Source organism: Papaver somniferum, unplaced genomic scaffold, assembly GCF_003573695.1.
Source record: "Papaver somniferum cultivar HN1 unplaced genomic scaffold, ASM357369v1 unplaced-scaffold_137, whole genome shotgun sequence".
Classification (NCBI taxonomy): domain Eukaryota; kingdom Viridiplantae; phylum Streptophyta; class Magnoliopsida; order Ranunculales; family Papaveraceae; genus Papaver; species Papaver somniferum.
Window position 1 is genome coordinate 16,397,409 of NW_020622934.1, and position 15,982 is coordinate 16,413,390.

General features: G+C 35.5%; 1 protein-coding gene across 1 annotated transcript; it reads right to left on the bottom strand.

Moving 5' to 3' along the window:
- Positions 1–11,191: 11,191 nt before the first annotated feature.
- On the bottom strand, positions 11,192–15,297 carry LOC113334733 (proline--tRNA ligase, cytoplasmic-like). Its single transcript, XM_026580945.1, has 14 exons — positions 15,143–15,297; positions 14,952–15,010; positions 14,771–14,841; positions 14,572–14,687; positions 14,387–14,479; positions 14,126–14,242; positions 13,606–13,793; positions 13,315–13,381; positions 12,989–13,111; positions 12,733–12,885; positions 12,212–12,496; positions 11,912–12,130; positions 11,643–11,736; positions 11,192–11,497 (listed from the first exon to the last, which is right to left on the bottom strand). Exons 2-14 carry the CDS (start codon positions 14,969–14,971, stop codon positions 11,433–11,435), a joined length of 1,611 nt encoding a protein of 536 aa, XP_026436730.1. The 5' UTR covers positions 14,972–15,010; positions 15,143–15,297; the 3' UTR covers positions 11,192–11,432.
- Between the last annotated feature and the right edge of the window lie 685 nt (positions 15,298–15,982).

The window sequence follows — 15,982 nt, forward strand, 5'->3', positions numbered from 1 at the left end:
ATGAAAGTGAAATGCACAATACTCTTTGTTTTGTATGCATATGTGATGTGTTGAATTTTTATTCTAAGTTATAGGATGAAAATGAAATTAAGAACATGCTTAGTTTACTATTTGACATGAAAGACTTGAATGAAGATGGTGCATGATGTTAATAATAAATTTTTCTTTGGATCTGTTTCATTTTAATGAAAAAATATTTTTAAAAGAGATAGAAATTTATATAGTCTGACTGTAAACTAGTTTTCACTCATTTGGTTTAGTGCTAATGCTTTTGAGATTGTGTGTGATTGCACTAGACATGAGTATGGTAGCTCAGTATGTTTCTTTGCTACGTGATTGACTATATATAAGTATTTTTTGTAGTAGGAGTATATTACCTCCATAGTGGGGGTTTTATATTCAGATTTACCAATCTTAGTATGGAAAATTGGTAAAATTTTGAGAAGGTTATGAGGTGTTTCAAACACACCTTACACCTAGAAATACACTATCTAAATGGTTACCGCAATCCTTTAAGGATGTTGTGAAGCTGATTGGACATCCTTTCAGTTGAATCCTTTAAGGGATGGGGGTGATTCGATCCTCTATAGTGGATAGAGGAAAAGACATATTAATCCAATGTGATAGTACTGCGGCTATTGCAAGAATTGAGAACGTTATGACAACTACAAGAGTTGATGTTATGAGAATGGATTATATAGTGTCTGGAAAGAGCTTTCATTAGTCCTTTGACGAAAGGATTGATAAGAAGATGTGAATACATCTTAAGGATGAGGTTGATGCCCATTGAGGTTGATTCATCTATGATGGATACCCAACCTAGAAATAGGTTCAAAGAGACTAGACGAAGTTATAAATGATATAGAGATGCGAGAATCATGCTTTGAAGAATTCATCCCACGGCATGATATCCTGAAGCGAGTAGAGATTGAGTTTAATTTTTAATTTTTAGTTTTAAACTCTTAATAGTGTTTATATCTCTATTTAGAGTGGGGCACTTTCAGGAGTACTCTTGATAAACTTACCTATGTGAATGTGAAAGTGTGGCCTCTTTCTATAAGAATATGGGCAGTTCTCTCGATCATTCATTAAACTGGGATTCAAGCGCAGGGCCGTAATGCGTTGGCTTTAGACTTTACACTAGTGTAGTCGTGTGTGTTAAGAAATCTTATTATCTCATAGAGTTCAAGACTTGTGTTCACTCTATGGTCGGATTTTAAGGGAGCCTATTAACACTACATAAAGGTTCAAGTCGCAGACACATTTGCTTATGCACAACTCTATACGCTCTTGCTCAATGTTTTAAAAATATAAGTGGGGGATTGTTGGGAATATATATTTAAAACATAAATTTATTTCCCAATAAATATAAAGAAAGTTTTTAATAGCATTTAAGTTTCTGAAATGCAAACTAATTTTGGTTATAATTGATTTTGACCGTTTCATATTTTGCTTTATTAATAGTATTTAATACACCATAATAACTTCTCATTGAATGACATTAAAAAAAAAAGTTTTGAGTACAAAATCAGAATTTGGTTGGAAGAAGAAAGAGAGTTTTTATCTTTTAAGAGTGAGTTTCTATTATGTCTCTTGAATTTAAAAATAAAAATGAAAATAGAAATGAAAAGATTTAGAGGAGTTGTTGAAGCCTTTTTTTCTTATGGAGAGTTTTTCTTATATGTTTATTGAATTTAAAAGCAAAATGAATTATTGTAAGAAAGAAAAACAAGTGTGTAATCATCCTTGGTTTTTTAAAGAGTTTCTGAGCAAGAATGAAGTGTAAAAGTTTCACACCCTCTCACCGTGCAAGAGTGATTGTGTAAGAGATTGATCTCGGTTGTTTTATCCTGGGGACGACGCGACATTGAAGAACTGCTTGCACAATCTTGGACAGAGCCGCGATACGTCTTAAAGAAAGCGACCTAATCCGCGACTCAGCCATAACGTTATTTGTTTCGTGTTTGATTTTATTTATCGTGCAGGCATAATTTGGCAATTATTCCTACAGGAACCATGGCCTTGATAGCTTTAAACACGGCAAATAACATAGTTACCGCTACTTTGTACTTCAAATTTATATAAAACCTGATCTTCCGGAAGTGTGTAATACAGACAACCACTTGTGAGTCCCAATTTGGACGTTGAGCAACAAGCTCTAGTGTTTTTTCCGATAAGCAGAACATGATCTCCCAAACAAGTCACCACCTTCAACTCCTTTGAAGCGAAATCCAACCTCCACACAACAACTGAGTTGAATACCTTCATGTTTTGTCTCATATTGAAATTTATTTCAACCTTGAAGAGTTCAACAGAAGATTCCACAAAAAAATCTATGCTATCAATGTGGTCACTCCCTCTCCAAGGATAATATCCAGTGTTGTTGGTTATCACGAATGCCCTTAAAGTGAGGGAATCATCATCATTGTCCCAAAGCTTTCCCTTATCAATCTCTAGGTGTTGATCACGTCCACACATAAGATACAACTTATCTTTAAAACAACAAAGAGAAGTAATGAGGAATTCGTCTGTCCTAGTATCTTGAGACAAGACCCATTTTGTTTCCCATTGTTTGGCTCTAGGGTGAGAAAATACCAAAAGCATATCACTGTCGCAATCATCTCTTTCGCGAAGAAGAAAAAGCAATAAAACCATTGGCTCATCATCAGCATTATCAGAATAAGCAAATTGTACTAGTACTAGTTCTAGGAGGGGATGACAAAACACAGTCTATCAGAGAATATTCATTCATTTTATGATACACAGGTAATAAACTAGGTAACTAATGGTCTCTAATGATGCAGGATTCCACAGGAAACAATCACCAAAATCCCAGTTCGGGGCATGGTTGTATGTTGGATCATCACAAATAACAATTATCCAGCCTTGATGAGAATGCTTTTGCCAATAAGATTTTCCACTCAATTCAGGTATGTGTTTTCTGCAACTTCTGTTATTGGGTTCACAAATATTATAGAAAGCTTGATTTTGTTTGTTACCTTTTACTTTGTAAGGAAAGACGAGCCAAGGTGCTGCGTTCGGTAATGGTGGACGATTGCGTTCACTTCTTTTCTCAGTTGATGATGATACTAATTTGCCACCTTCTTCACCCATAACCTCGATTAATTGATTGAACGATCGATTGATAAAAAAAGTGTTACAGACTATACATTTCAATCAAAGTTTAAACCTGTATGATGAAGTGTTGGAACAATTGCCGATTTCAAACCTGTAAAACAAAAGTTAAACACAAAAACAAGATAACGGCTGAGTCACGACCAGGTCGCTCTCTTTAAGACGTTTCGTGGCCCTGCCTTGAATTTTGTGCAAGCAGTTCGTTCTTCGTCACAACGCCCCCAGGATAAAACAGCCGAGATAAAAACTTTCTTCAATCCCTCACGCACACAATGAGAGATTGATCACTTTCACTCTTTCTTATCTTGCTCAGAAAAACTAGTTTCTTGATTCTCAAAAAAAAAGAAGTGGTATTGAAAACTTTTTTTGCTTCTGCTTCCAAAACTGATTTTTATAGCCCAAGCAATGAATACGAATTAATGCAAAATAAATTTAATTTATTGCAAACATTATAAATTTCATAACAGTATAAAACGGGCAAATTAATCGTTCCATAATTAGCACAATTATCAACGTAATTAAGGGAAGTAAAACTGGGTTGAAAATTCTTTTCAAATCAGCAAAAATAACTTTCCAAATTCAAGAGACCTCCCAAGACCCTCAAGGCTCCGCTCCCGGAATAATTAAATATATACATATTATTTATATATATATATATATATATACCCAATCAGTAGGGGGATTTGATCCTGAGACCTCACCCTCAAGGCCCAAAATGCTTAACCACTGGGCCAAGCTCGAATTGTTGATAAAATATACAAAAGAATTATTTAAAAGCATATATCCCAATATTAAGTGTTGAAGATATCCTTAAACCTTCATGATGAACTGTTTAAACCTGTACAGTTTGTTTTATGGACGGTCTAGATTTCTTCTTTGTGTTTTCATTCTGTTCCATAACCCTAATGGAACCCAAGACTAGAGCTTGTTTGTTTTATTTCTTCTGGATCTGAGTCGTTCAGGTCTGACTCGAGAGAAAATGTTTGTTAATCTGTTGTGTCAAATCAGATCTAAGTTATCTGACGGGAGCGCCCACAGCTGGGACAGCAGTGCTTGGTCCAAATCTGGGACATGAGGTGGCACAATCTTAATGGTTGAGAGGGAATGATTCTAACATCAGGATTAGTAGCGGGGTGAAGAGAGGAATGATTAAAGGTTCAGATTCATTGTCCCATATCTGGACAATAATAATTGTCCCGGTTCTAGAGTTTTCCTTATCTGACTGATTCTGTTTTACAATAGAACCTCTATATAAGAATATTCTGGGGACCACAAGAAATTATTCTTATACGGAGGTTATTCTTATATGGAGGTCTACCTTGAAACGACCAATAAAAATTTGTTATATATGTATCTAGAAGAAAACATAATTGCATACAACAAACATCACAATGTACCTAGGAAATACAAATATTAGTTAAATTTTATTTGGTTTCACATGTATGATACGCAAGTTTAAACGTAGGAAGTTTGCTATGCAATACAATGTACCTAGAAAATACTTAGGAAAACATAAATTTTGTTTAGTTTCACATGTGAATTTTGTTTAGTTTCACATATATTAGTCAAATATATGAAGCTTTCTATGTAACACAATCCATACAAAATTCAACAATGATATGGAAAATTGACAAATAAAATCATATGTTTAGAGAGATTTGAATGCGTCGTACAAAAAAAACACACCACACCCGCTGAAAAGTAAAAGGATTTTTCAAATTGGTTAACAAAATGTTTTCGTCTTAAACTTTGATGTACGATATGACTAATATTATTTATATAATATTGTGAATTATTTTTATATGGAGGTAAGTTCCTTAAGACGGGACCGGAAAAAATTATGACTTATTCCAATATGGAGTTTATTCTTAAATATAACTGGCCTAAATCAGGACCAGAATTTTTTTTTCTTATATGGAGATTATTCCTTTATGGAGTATTCTTATATAGAGATTATACTATATTTGGACAGAAAATCTCTTAACAGACCATACAATTCACGTCTACTGATTGATTCATATGGTTTTATTTTATGTTATGTCACTGCCATAACAAGCAAGGGTTTCCCATGATTCGGCCATTAGTTGCGGTTTGTTATGGACATAAACGACATTATCCGGTGTAACTACTAGACATATTAGCGTAGTCATAATTTTTGCATCCTAATTATCAAAAGTAAGAACAGGCGGCATTTTCATTCAATGAAACGGCATAAAAGGTGCAAAGTCCAAACACTTGAGACATCCGAAAATCCCAAAGATATAAAATTATGAAATGATGACCGACATGTTAACTTTGAATGACAGCTCTACAAGAGAGAAAATGCTCTGCGAATCGGGAAGAAAATAGTATCTCAACTCAGTGATTTTTTTTCTAAAATTTCTTCATCATCCTCTACTCTTATCTTCTTAATCACTTCTTAACCTTCTTTCCCTCTATGTTTGTTGTTGCTTTTCATTACTTTCTTTCAATCTCTTTTCTTTTTTTCTACTTTATATCATTCTATCTAGTTTTTTTATTTTAAAGTTCTTATTTTCTTGTCTTCTATATTTCCTTACTTATATATACTAGTGTTTAAATCTGATAGTTAAATGTCTTTCTAAAATTTTTTTGCGGAGCCTTTATGCTATCATGAAAAGCATCCAGTATTGGGCTTTTGTCCAATATTATCTTCTTCTGTCAATAGTTTCTTTGCAGTCTCATGAAGTTTTAACAGTATCTTATCCAACAGTTTTGCAAACTACCAATATGAAAGTCCTCAATAGTATGTTCCAGTATTATGATTTAGTTCATGTTTATGATCGCTATGATGTTGCTGAGTCACCTGTTTCGGAGTTACCGATTCAAAGCATTGTAGGAATTTTTTTGAATTTTAAAAATTCAATCTTTCCCCCTATTTTCAAGCGTAATTGGAGGCCATGCAGTTTTCTTTCTCCTTCTTCTCAGTTGACCTTAGCTGTAACAAATTTCAATAAATGTGCTCCTAATTCTCAGCATATTTTCTTACCAGATTTGACTAGTAAAATATCTATGAAAATAACTAATTATGGTTATCCGAGATATCCTTCACATATGTTTAAGAACCTGTTACTAACCTCTCTAAACAACATCTTCAACACAACTTTTTCTCTGTTTGCAAACCCTAATACCATGGATTCCTCGTCCAATAATCAAGTTATACCCATCACCTCCAAAATGAAGAATATTACAATTCGTGATATCGGTGCTCGTCAGATGCAGTTGGTACTTCTAAGGCTATTTCAGTTGCCACAGATGAATGGAAGAACACTCATTATTGGAAAACTCTTTTCTAAAGATCCAGTTGAAACTGACATGGTCAAAAAAGAAGTCACTCAGCTACGGAAACAATACAAAATCAAAGAAGTGAGAGCTTTAGACAAGAATATTTTCCTTTTCAAGCTAAACTTAATGAAAGTAGTGGAAGCTATCCTTAAGAAGAGTCCATGGAATGTTCAAAAGTGCCTTCTGAACCTTAAAAAGTATGATTCTTCTGTTGCAATGATAAACCAAATTTTTACCCATCAAGATTGGAATGTCCAGTTTAAGAATCTTCTTCTTGAACATCGATCTAAGCAGGTAGTTGAAGAAGCTTTAGTGGAATTGGGTCCTAAAATATGGACTGACCCGGAAAACTGTCGACCTACTATGAGTAGCATGATTACGGCAAGAGTCACGATTGATCTGAAGAAACCTCTCTTTAGAGGAGGTTGGTGGAATACTGCTGGTGGTGGTGTGACCTGGGTTCTTTATCACTGGGAGAGACAACCACATACTCTTTGTCATGAATGTTTTACTATTGATCACAATGATGAAGAGTGTGCGAATGTAGCTGAGGATTTGAAAGTTAGAAGATACACAAATGATGAATAAATTGCCTATATAAAAGAATTAACAGCTCAGTATGATGTTATTTAAAATGACATAGACCTTATGCTAAAGTTGATTTGTGAAGCTAGTATTAGACAAGCTAATGAAGAGGCTCGGGAGAAGGATGATAGACCAAAAGTTAAAATATCTAGAAATACTGAGGAAGATGTGGTGATCCCTCATGACAACATCATGAATCATAATACCGGTACTACTAATCATCAAGAAGATACCGAATAAATGGAGCATGATCTGACTGAAGAAGGAGAAAATAGTGCAAAGGAGTATTTTCATGAAAGTCTTAAGGCTGCTGCTGTTGAGGTAAACTCTGCAAAAACTTTCCTCTATTTCTATTACTGTCATCTCCTCTATTTACATCTTTCGAGTTCTCTAGTAGATTATTTTTCTAGCACTAGAACTTTAACCACCTCTTTTGATTCAAGAATGAAAATTCTCAGCTGGAATTGTCAAGGTTTTCTAAGAAAAGATACTAGAGATCACCTTCACCTTCATCATCTAAATATTTTTTATTCCCCTGACATCATCTTTCTCTCAGAAACTAAAACAAATGATAACAGGATTCTAAAACTCACTAGATTCCTTAACATGCCTAATAATTGTTTTGTACCTTCTATTGGTGCTGCTGGTGGTCTTATTCTCTTGTTGAAAGATGGCTTTTCTTTATATAATGTTAATCAATTTGATAAAATTATTCATGCTCTAGTCAAGAATGATGTTAGTAAAGGTGAATGGTTTCTCTCATTTATCTGTGGTACCCCTTATAAAACTGAACAAGCTGATCAATGGAAGTACATTCGAAGTTTAAGTAACTCTGTTAATATCCCTTGGGTTTTACTAGGTGACCTTAATATTACTTTATGAATGGATGATTGAAACTACTTCCTCCAGTCAATGCACTTCTTCTGAAATACTTTCTTTGATTAAAGATTCTGACATGTCTGACCTTGGATTTAGTGGGAATCCATTCACTTAGACTAGTAATAAACATGGTAATGGTGTTAGAAAATCTAGACTAGATAGATCTCTCACAAAAAGTGAAGGGTCACTAGCTTTCCTAGATTCTATGCTGACTCATTTACCTTAGAATGGTTCTGATCATTCCCCTATCTTATTAGATCTTTACAAGAGTTATAGATTGTATGGTAAGAACTGGAAATTTTTTGAGCATTGGTTATAAATGAGAATTGTAGTGAACAGATAAAGCATGCTTGGTCTGTTAATGTTTCAGGTTCTAATGTTGCTTTTGTGTTTGCTAATAATATCTCTAACACCAGACATATTCTTTCTAAATGGAGTAAGTATACTTATGGTAATATTCAAAACAGAATTCAGCAATTACAATCTGATATGTCACAGTTACAATATTTGGATGTTAATGGGAGTAATACAGGTGATGTTATTATTTTAGAAAAAGAAATCATTGCTCTTAATGATATCTTAGCAAGTTCTTACAGACAGAAAGGAAAAGATCATTTCTATAATGGATGGATAAAAACTCTAAGTATTTCACATTAGATCTAATAAGAGAAGAACTAGAAACAAAATTGATTCTTTGCTTCAGATGGGTCTTGACGTTCAGACAGAAAATCCTTAGAAAGTCTTTTGCAATCTCATTTTCAGAAAATCATGACTTCTGTTGCACCTTCAAACAACTATTATTTCTTAGAGCATGTTCCAAGATGTATTTCATATGACGATAATATCCAGCTTGAAGTTATTCCCACTGATGAAGAAATTCACAAAGCTTTATGTCAATGGATCCATGGACTTCACCAGGTCCAGATGGATTCCCTCCATGATTTTACCAATCTCAATGGTCTACGGTAAAAGAAGATGTTTGTAAGATGATCAAAGCCTTTTTTCGTTCAGGTTTCTTACTTAAGCAACTCAATCACACAAGAGTCTCCTTAATTCCCAAAACACAGACTCCTCACTAGCCAAAAGATTATAGACCTAATGATTTGTGCAATACAGTTTATAAAATTATCTCCAAAATTCTTGCTCGTAGAATGAATAAGAATATCAGCAGACTAATTTCTCCTCTTCAGTCTGCATATGTTCCCGGTAGAGTGATTTCTGAAAATATTTGTCTAGTTCAAGAGATTATTCAAGCTATGAAACACAAAAAAGAAAGAAAAGGAGGTCATTTAGCTCTAAAAATGGATATGTCTAAAGCCTTTGATGGGCTAGAATGGAGCTTCCCTCTTGATATTCTTGACAAATTTGGTTCCAGCCAAAAGTTTTGTCATTTGATTTCTCAATGCATCAGTACTACACAGATTGAAATTCAATTCAATGGCTCTCCTTCAAAACCATTTACTTCATCTAGAGGCATAAGGAAAGGTGATCCATTATCACCTTACCTATTCATTCTGGCTATGGAGTCTTTCTCAAGATATCTAGCTCAGTGTAAAGCCTCCAAACAACTTACTGGTATGAAAATATCTAAGTCTGCTCCAAAAATCAACCATCTACTCTTTGCAGATGATTGTATTCTTTTTTGTAAAGCTTATCTTACTCAGGTTAATAAGTTGCTTCAGGTTATTGAGGAATTTAGTGCTTGTTCAGGTCAGCTCATTAACTTCAGTATATCAACTGTGCTCTTTAGATCAAACCTGAGTCCTTCTCGTTGTCAAGATATCAGTGGTATAATGAGAGTTAGACAACTAAACATCAAGGAAGAAAAATATCTCGATCTTCCCTTTTTTGTTGGCAGAAATAAAAAGATTCCTTTCTCCATTTTAGTTGACAAAATAGATAACAAACTCTCAAGATGGAATGGAGGTAACATGTCTGAAGTTGGCAGGACTGTCATGGTTAAACATGTCTCTAGTACAATCCCGATTCATCATATGACCAACTTCAAATTACCAGATGCAACAATTAATAAAATGAACTCTACACAACAAGCTTTTTGGATAAACAAGAAATCTTGTAAAGGTAGACATTACATAACTTGGAAAAGAGTACAAAAGCCGAAAGAAGAAGGAGGTCTAGGTTTAAGAGATATGCATATTTTTAACAGGGCTCTTCTTGCAAAGTCTGCATGGAAGCTTTGTTCAGACAATGAATCGATCATGGCAAAGTCTCTGCAAGTCAAATATTTTCCAGATGGGGAGTTATTCAATCTTAAAAAGAAGAGTAATACCACATGGTCTTGGAGAAGCATCAATTCAGAATTGCGGTTTGTTCAACAGCATAGCTGCTGGAGTGTTGGTAATGATAAAAAAAAAGAAAATCATATATGGAAGCGTCGCTGGATTCCAAATCTCCCTTCACCACCAAGTTCAAAGCAAGGTTGTACCAGCTCTCGTCTTTTCCAGTTTGTTAATCATCTCTTCTCACCAGACTCGGCCTCTTGGGATATCTCCATCCTTGATAGACTCGTCTGGTTACTTGAAAGGAAAGGAAACTTCTCCGTCAAGTCTTCTTATCGGAAAATGTTCTCAGATGGTCTATGTGGGTCCAATGCAAAGGATCTTCAAAACTCTCTGGAAGTTACCAATGTTACCAAGAATCCGCCAATTCATATGGAAATGTCTTTCTGATCTTCTTCCTACGAGAGATATTCTAAATCCAGCTGTTATAGGTTTTGTAGACACTTGTCCATTCTGTGAGCAGCACCAGGAAACCTCTTCACATGTTATCATGAATTGCAGTTTATCTAGGACAGTCTGGTTTTCAACTCTAAGGTGGTCTTCTAGCAATCTGAACAACCTCTTGGAATGGGTTAGCAGCTGGTTCGATGATCTACACAATCAAAGGATTAGTGAACTTGATCTGATAAAAAGATGTATTGTTGCATGGTGTATATGGACTGAGAGATGTGAGAAGGTATTCCAGGACAGTAACTACCCCGGAGAAAATCTCTAGAAGATGTAATTTGTTCATTGAAGAACAGGTTAAGCATAAAGTTACTATCCAGGTTAATTCACCCAAAGTAAACAGGATAAACAGACACTGGATTTCCCACCTCTGCTAATATGCTTTCTATGAGTTGTGATGGCTCGTATTGTGATATCACTGAACTGGGTGGCATTGGACTAATTCTTCGAAATGGGCAGGTAACAGCCAGGCAGGCAGCAAGGAGCATCCACCTGAGCAATACATGCAGTGCAGAACAGGCAGAAGGGATAGGACTCTGGACTAGTTATGTAAGACTTAATTTGATTCAATAAAACCTTTTGTTGTTCCAAAAAAAAATTTATGAAATTTGGATTCATTAAATTCAATAAACAGAAAATTTCAAGACGAAATCCAGAACAGAAATTTCCAGGATAGCAAAAAAAAAAAGATCCTCTACTTTCAAAAATCTCACAACTGGTTTCCTACTCTTTTAACTGTTGCAGACGAACACTTATACCTGCTTTCAAATAACACCAGTAGAACTAGTAGCTTCTTCCCCAATAAGTCCACTTTTTAGCAGGTTTTCCGGAGGCAAAGCATAGCGTCCCTGAAAGCAAGAGTCTCGAATATTAGAAGGTAAAATACAAAACACAAATGGGATATATATAAACTACAAGCAGGTCCATAATGTTGAATGTTAAGGATGAAAACAAAATCTATTTTTCAACAGTATGGGTTATAGCAAAAATTACCCTCTGGGAGCTCTGGCTGATCAAAAGGGGTGCAAAGAGTCTTGCATGCTCCCATCTCACCCTTGGTACGTGCTTTAACATCTCTCTCAACTTCCTGAAAGAATAAATCAAAGAACAATAATGTACCCATCTCTAAAGGTAAGAAATTAACTCCATATGAATGTGATAATTGAAACAAAAAAAAAAAAAAAAACAGTAGCTGGAAATTCTTATTACAAGCAAAGGGAGAAAATGTTAAAAGCAACAAGAAACTAGATAATGGAACCTACCTCCTCATCGCACCAAGGAGCTAAGATCATCCTCTTCTCATTTAGGGCCTTGGTAAACTCTTCCCATGTCTTGGCTACGGTAACACAAGCATCGCGTTTTTGCTTTGCAGCATCAAATAGGCTTTGTTGGACATTTTCCAGCAAGTCCTTAATATGATCAACCAAGTTGGTTCTTGAGATATCCTCTTTTGCTCCATTGTCTCGGCGAACAACACGTACCTGTTAATGTGTCCAAATGGAGAACTCAATCGGACTGAACATCCTATGGACATAGCAGAAACAAAGTTAAATTTTACTGACCTGGTTTTTGGCCATATCCTTTGGACCTATCTCAATCCTCAAGGGAACTCCTTTCAATTCCCAGTTTGAATACTTCCAACCAGGTGAGTAGTTGTCTCTTAGATCTGTCTCAGCACGGAAACCAGCTTTATTTAACTCTTCTGCAGTTTCGGAACAAGCATCACAGATGGCTTGAGTGTCGGCATCTTTGTAAGGCACAGGAATCACTATGACTTGCACTGATGCAACTTTAGGTGGCAATACTAACCCCTTGTCATCTCCATGAACCATCACCATCACTCCAATCTGAAAAAAGTGTACATACAAAATGAATAAAGCTGCTTTTGATCTAACAAGAATGGACCATCCGATCAGAGATAACTTATTTTTTCCAAAATGAATCTTAAGCAATTTCCATAACTTGTTTCTTAGAAATGGCCTACTCACCTGCCTGCCACGCAGATATCATTTCAATTGACCCCTAAATTAAATAAAATACTTGTTTACAAGTGAAGAGGAAAAATTTAATTGGGGGGGATTACCGTTCGAGTGCTGTATGCCCAAGAATTTTGCCACACCATGCCCTTTTCTCCCTTCTCGTTCTCAAAGTTGATCTCAAACATTTTTGCAAAATTTTGGCCGAGGCAATGTGAGGTTGCACCTTGTACTCCACGACCAGTATTTGGAACAAAAGCCTGAGAACAAAAAAGGAATAATGTAATTGCAAAAAAGAAAATAAAGTTCACATATTATTCATATAAAATATAAAGATAAAGCAAAATGGAAGTTATGTCTCACCTCAACACTTGTTGTATACAAACCTCCAGCAAACTTTTCATTCTCACTTTTCTTCCCCTTCACCACTGGGATTGCCAAGAACTCTTCATAAATTCTCCGATACAGTTCCAAAACTTCAAGAACCTGATCATGTGTATATCTATTATAATATTGACCATTTGCATGGCATAAAAAATATTTCGCCCCTAAGTTTTTTGAGAATTCCATAAACAGTTTTATCCAAACAGACACGGAACAAGAGGAAGCATAAAACATAGAAACAAACATGATACTGAAAGGAGAGAACAAAGCGGTATCACAGAATTCAAGTTATGTTAAACATTTACCTCTTGATCTGCTTCATCCTTTGTTGCAAAAGCCGTATGCCCTTCTTGCCAAAGAAATTCACGACTCCTAGAAGCATGAAACAAGTGAGTAAATAATAGTTCAACACTTAGAGATGTATATGGGTAAGACATAACTACGACTTAAGCGCAGCTGCGCAAGAACTCTCATTGAGTAATCTACAAGGTGAATGTTCTCCAAGACATAACTGAGGCATAAGACTCTCATCTCTACCTATAGTACAGACATAAATCTATGTGTGAATTATCCTCACAAAAGGAAACAATGAGTACCTGATGAAGGGAGTAGGATTGCTGAATTCCCAGCGAACAACATTGCACCACTGGTTAAGCCTCAAGGGCAAGTCACGATGACCTCTTATCCATTTTGAAAAGTAGGGATACATAACTGTTTCACTCGTAGGACGAATTGCAATAGGAACCTCTAAGTCTGTATCTCCAGACTTCGTGACCCATGCAACCTGAATGTGTGAGTGTGAACGAGTGAGTAAGTTATTTATAGATCATGAAAAGTTAGATGACAAAGAGAGGTTAACAGTTAAGTCAAACAAAACTTCCTGGCTTAGTGTGAACAAAAACAGATATCGGTCTATCAGCAGGAATCATAAGAAACCTCTACTCGGTGGAGGTCCCAAAAGAGAGAACTCACCAATGGCTGTTTCTAGTTAATATACAAAAAAAAAGAAAAAAGAAAAAAAAAGACACTTTCTATGATTACACCAACTTCTTACAGTTTAAGATTATAAGATATTTCTACAAAAAGTAGCTAATGTATGGGCATTAAGATTCTCACCTCTGGGGCGAAGCCCTCAATGTGATCCTTTTCTTTCTGTAACACAGTAGAAGATACAAACACAGGGAAATAGCAATTCTTGATCTTCATTTTCTTAATTTCGGCATCGAAGAATGTCTGCATGTGGACAATGGTGTAAATCAGTAACATAATTATATTACCTCGATATGTTCGATCGAATGCCATAAATCAAACCAAATCCAGATTACTAGCTCATATAGGTATACAAGGATATCAAGTAACTTAAAAAGGTTGACATACTTGCATAATTTCCCAAATAGCCATAGACCATGGCCTGAGGATATAACACCCCGAGATATCATAGTATTCAATCATTTCACCACTGACAACAACCTGCACAAAACAAGAGAGCAGAATACACATTGATCACAGATCTAATCACTGCCACATTACAAAAGTAAGAACATAAGTGGTCAACTAGATACCTCAGAATACCAATCTCCGAAATTTTCATCTTTCTTATTAGATAAACCTAGACCAGTCTCCTTTTTGACCTCCTTCTTTTTTCCACCACCGGCGCCGCCACCGCTGCTTCCACCACCTGAATATATCATAACATTCAGCTTAAAAAAAAGATGAAACCAAAGCTACTCATAAATCAACAATTGGAAATTAAGAACATACCAGTAGTCTTAGGGGCTTTAACTTTGGGTGTTTTTTTCTCCTTTTTGTTAGTCACGTCCAAATTTGCCACTCTGATGATACATTAACACACACCAAATCCAAAAATAGAATCAAAATTATGAATAACCTAAAATAACAATAACAAAGAAATCAAATGAAGTAATTCACTAGGAAATCTTACTTTTCATTCACATCCTCCATGACAGACAGCTAGAGGTAGTAGTACTGTGAAATCAATTCCTGATACATAAATTCATCAGATGAAAAACCCTCAGTTGACAATGAAAACAACAATAATAGGTGATAATAAAGAGATTCTTATCTACAACAGTATCCATTACAGATGAGAAGAGGGATAGAGACCAAACTTACCAGAAATCTGTGCCCTAATAAGTTGTTGCAGCGACGACCAATGGAGATAGTGGGAGAGATAAAAAGAAGGGAGAAAGGCGGAAAACCTAAGAGTGAAGAGGTTTTTGTCTGAATTTCTTTTTATTTTGTTTCCCTTATTTTATTGGTCAAAACCTTTTAGCCCAGACCCGAGTCCAGCATAATAGGGCTCACTTCTCATATATGGTTAGACTTGGCATGGGCAGGTGAACCGAAAAGCTAGAGAGGGTCTTTCAAATTTTCACATATGGCTCCGCCCGGATAAAAGGGGTGGGTTGTGTCGAGGCTGGTAAGCCGGCATAAAATCTGTCATATTTTCATGAGATAAGACCTCACCTCTAGTACCCAATTTACTTGGGACAAAAAGGCTTTGTTTTCGTCTTCCGGTTGGCTTGTAATCATGATGACAAATTTGTGAATATCAAATTGGTTCCTATACTTTGGGCTACATGGAAAGAATACTATGCATCATTAGTTCATCGTATAGTAACAATTTGCACCAAAACCGTGTTTAATCCTAGTTACATATTTTATTTGGGTCAAACCCATTAGCACCCATTGTGGCCAAATCGTGGTGATCAGTTAAATTTAATATTTTCACTAATTAGTATAACTCACCGATGGATTTTCCATTATGTACGACGATTTTAGGATCACGCATTAAGTAGAAAGTGCTTGAACGGTGGTTGCTAATTTTTCCGGAAAATGGATCAATTGTCCAAGTATTTTTAAAACATGATTCAAATGGACGAGTAAAAAAAATTATGGATGAAATGGACACCAAAAAATAGCAAGGATGAAACTGGATTCATCCTGACTTAA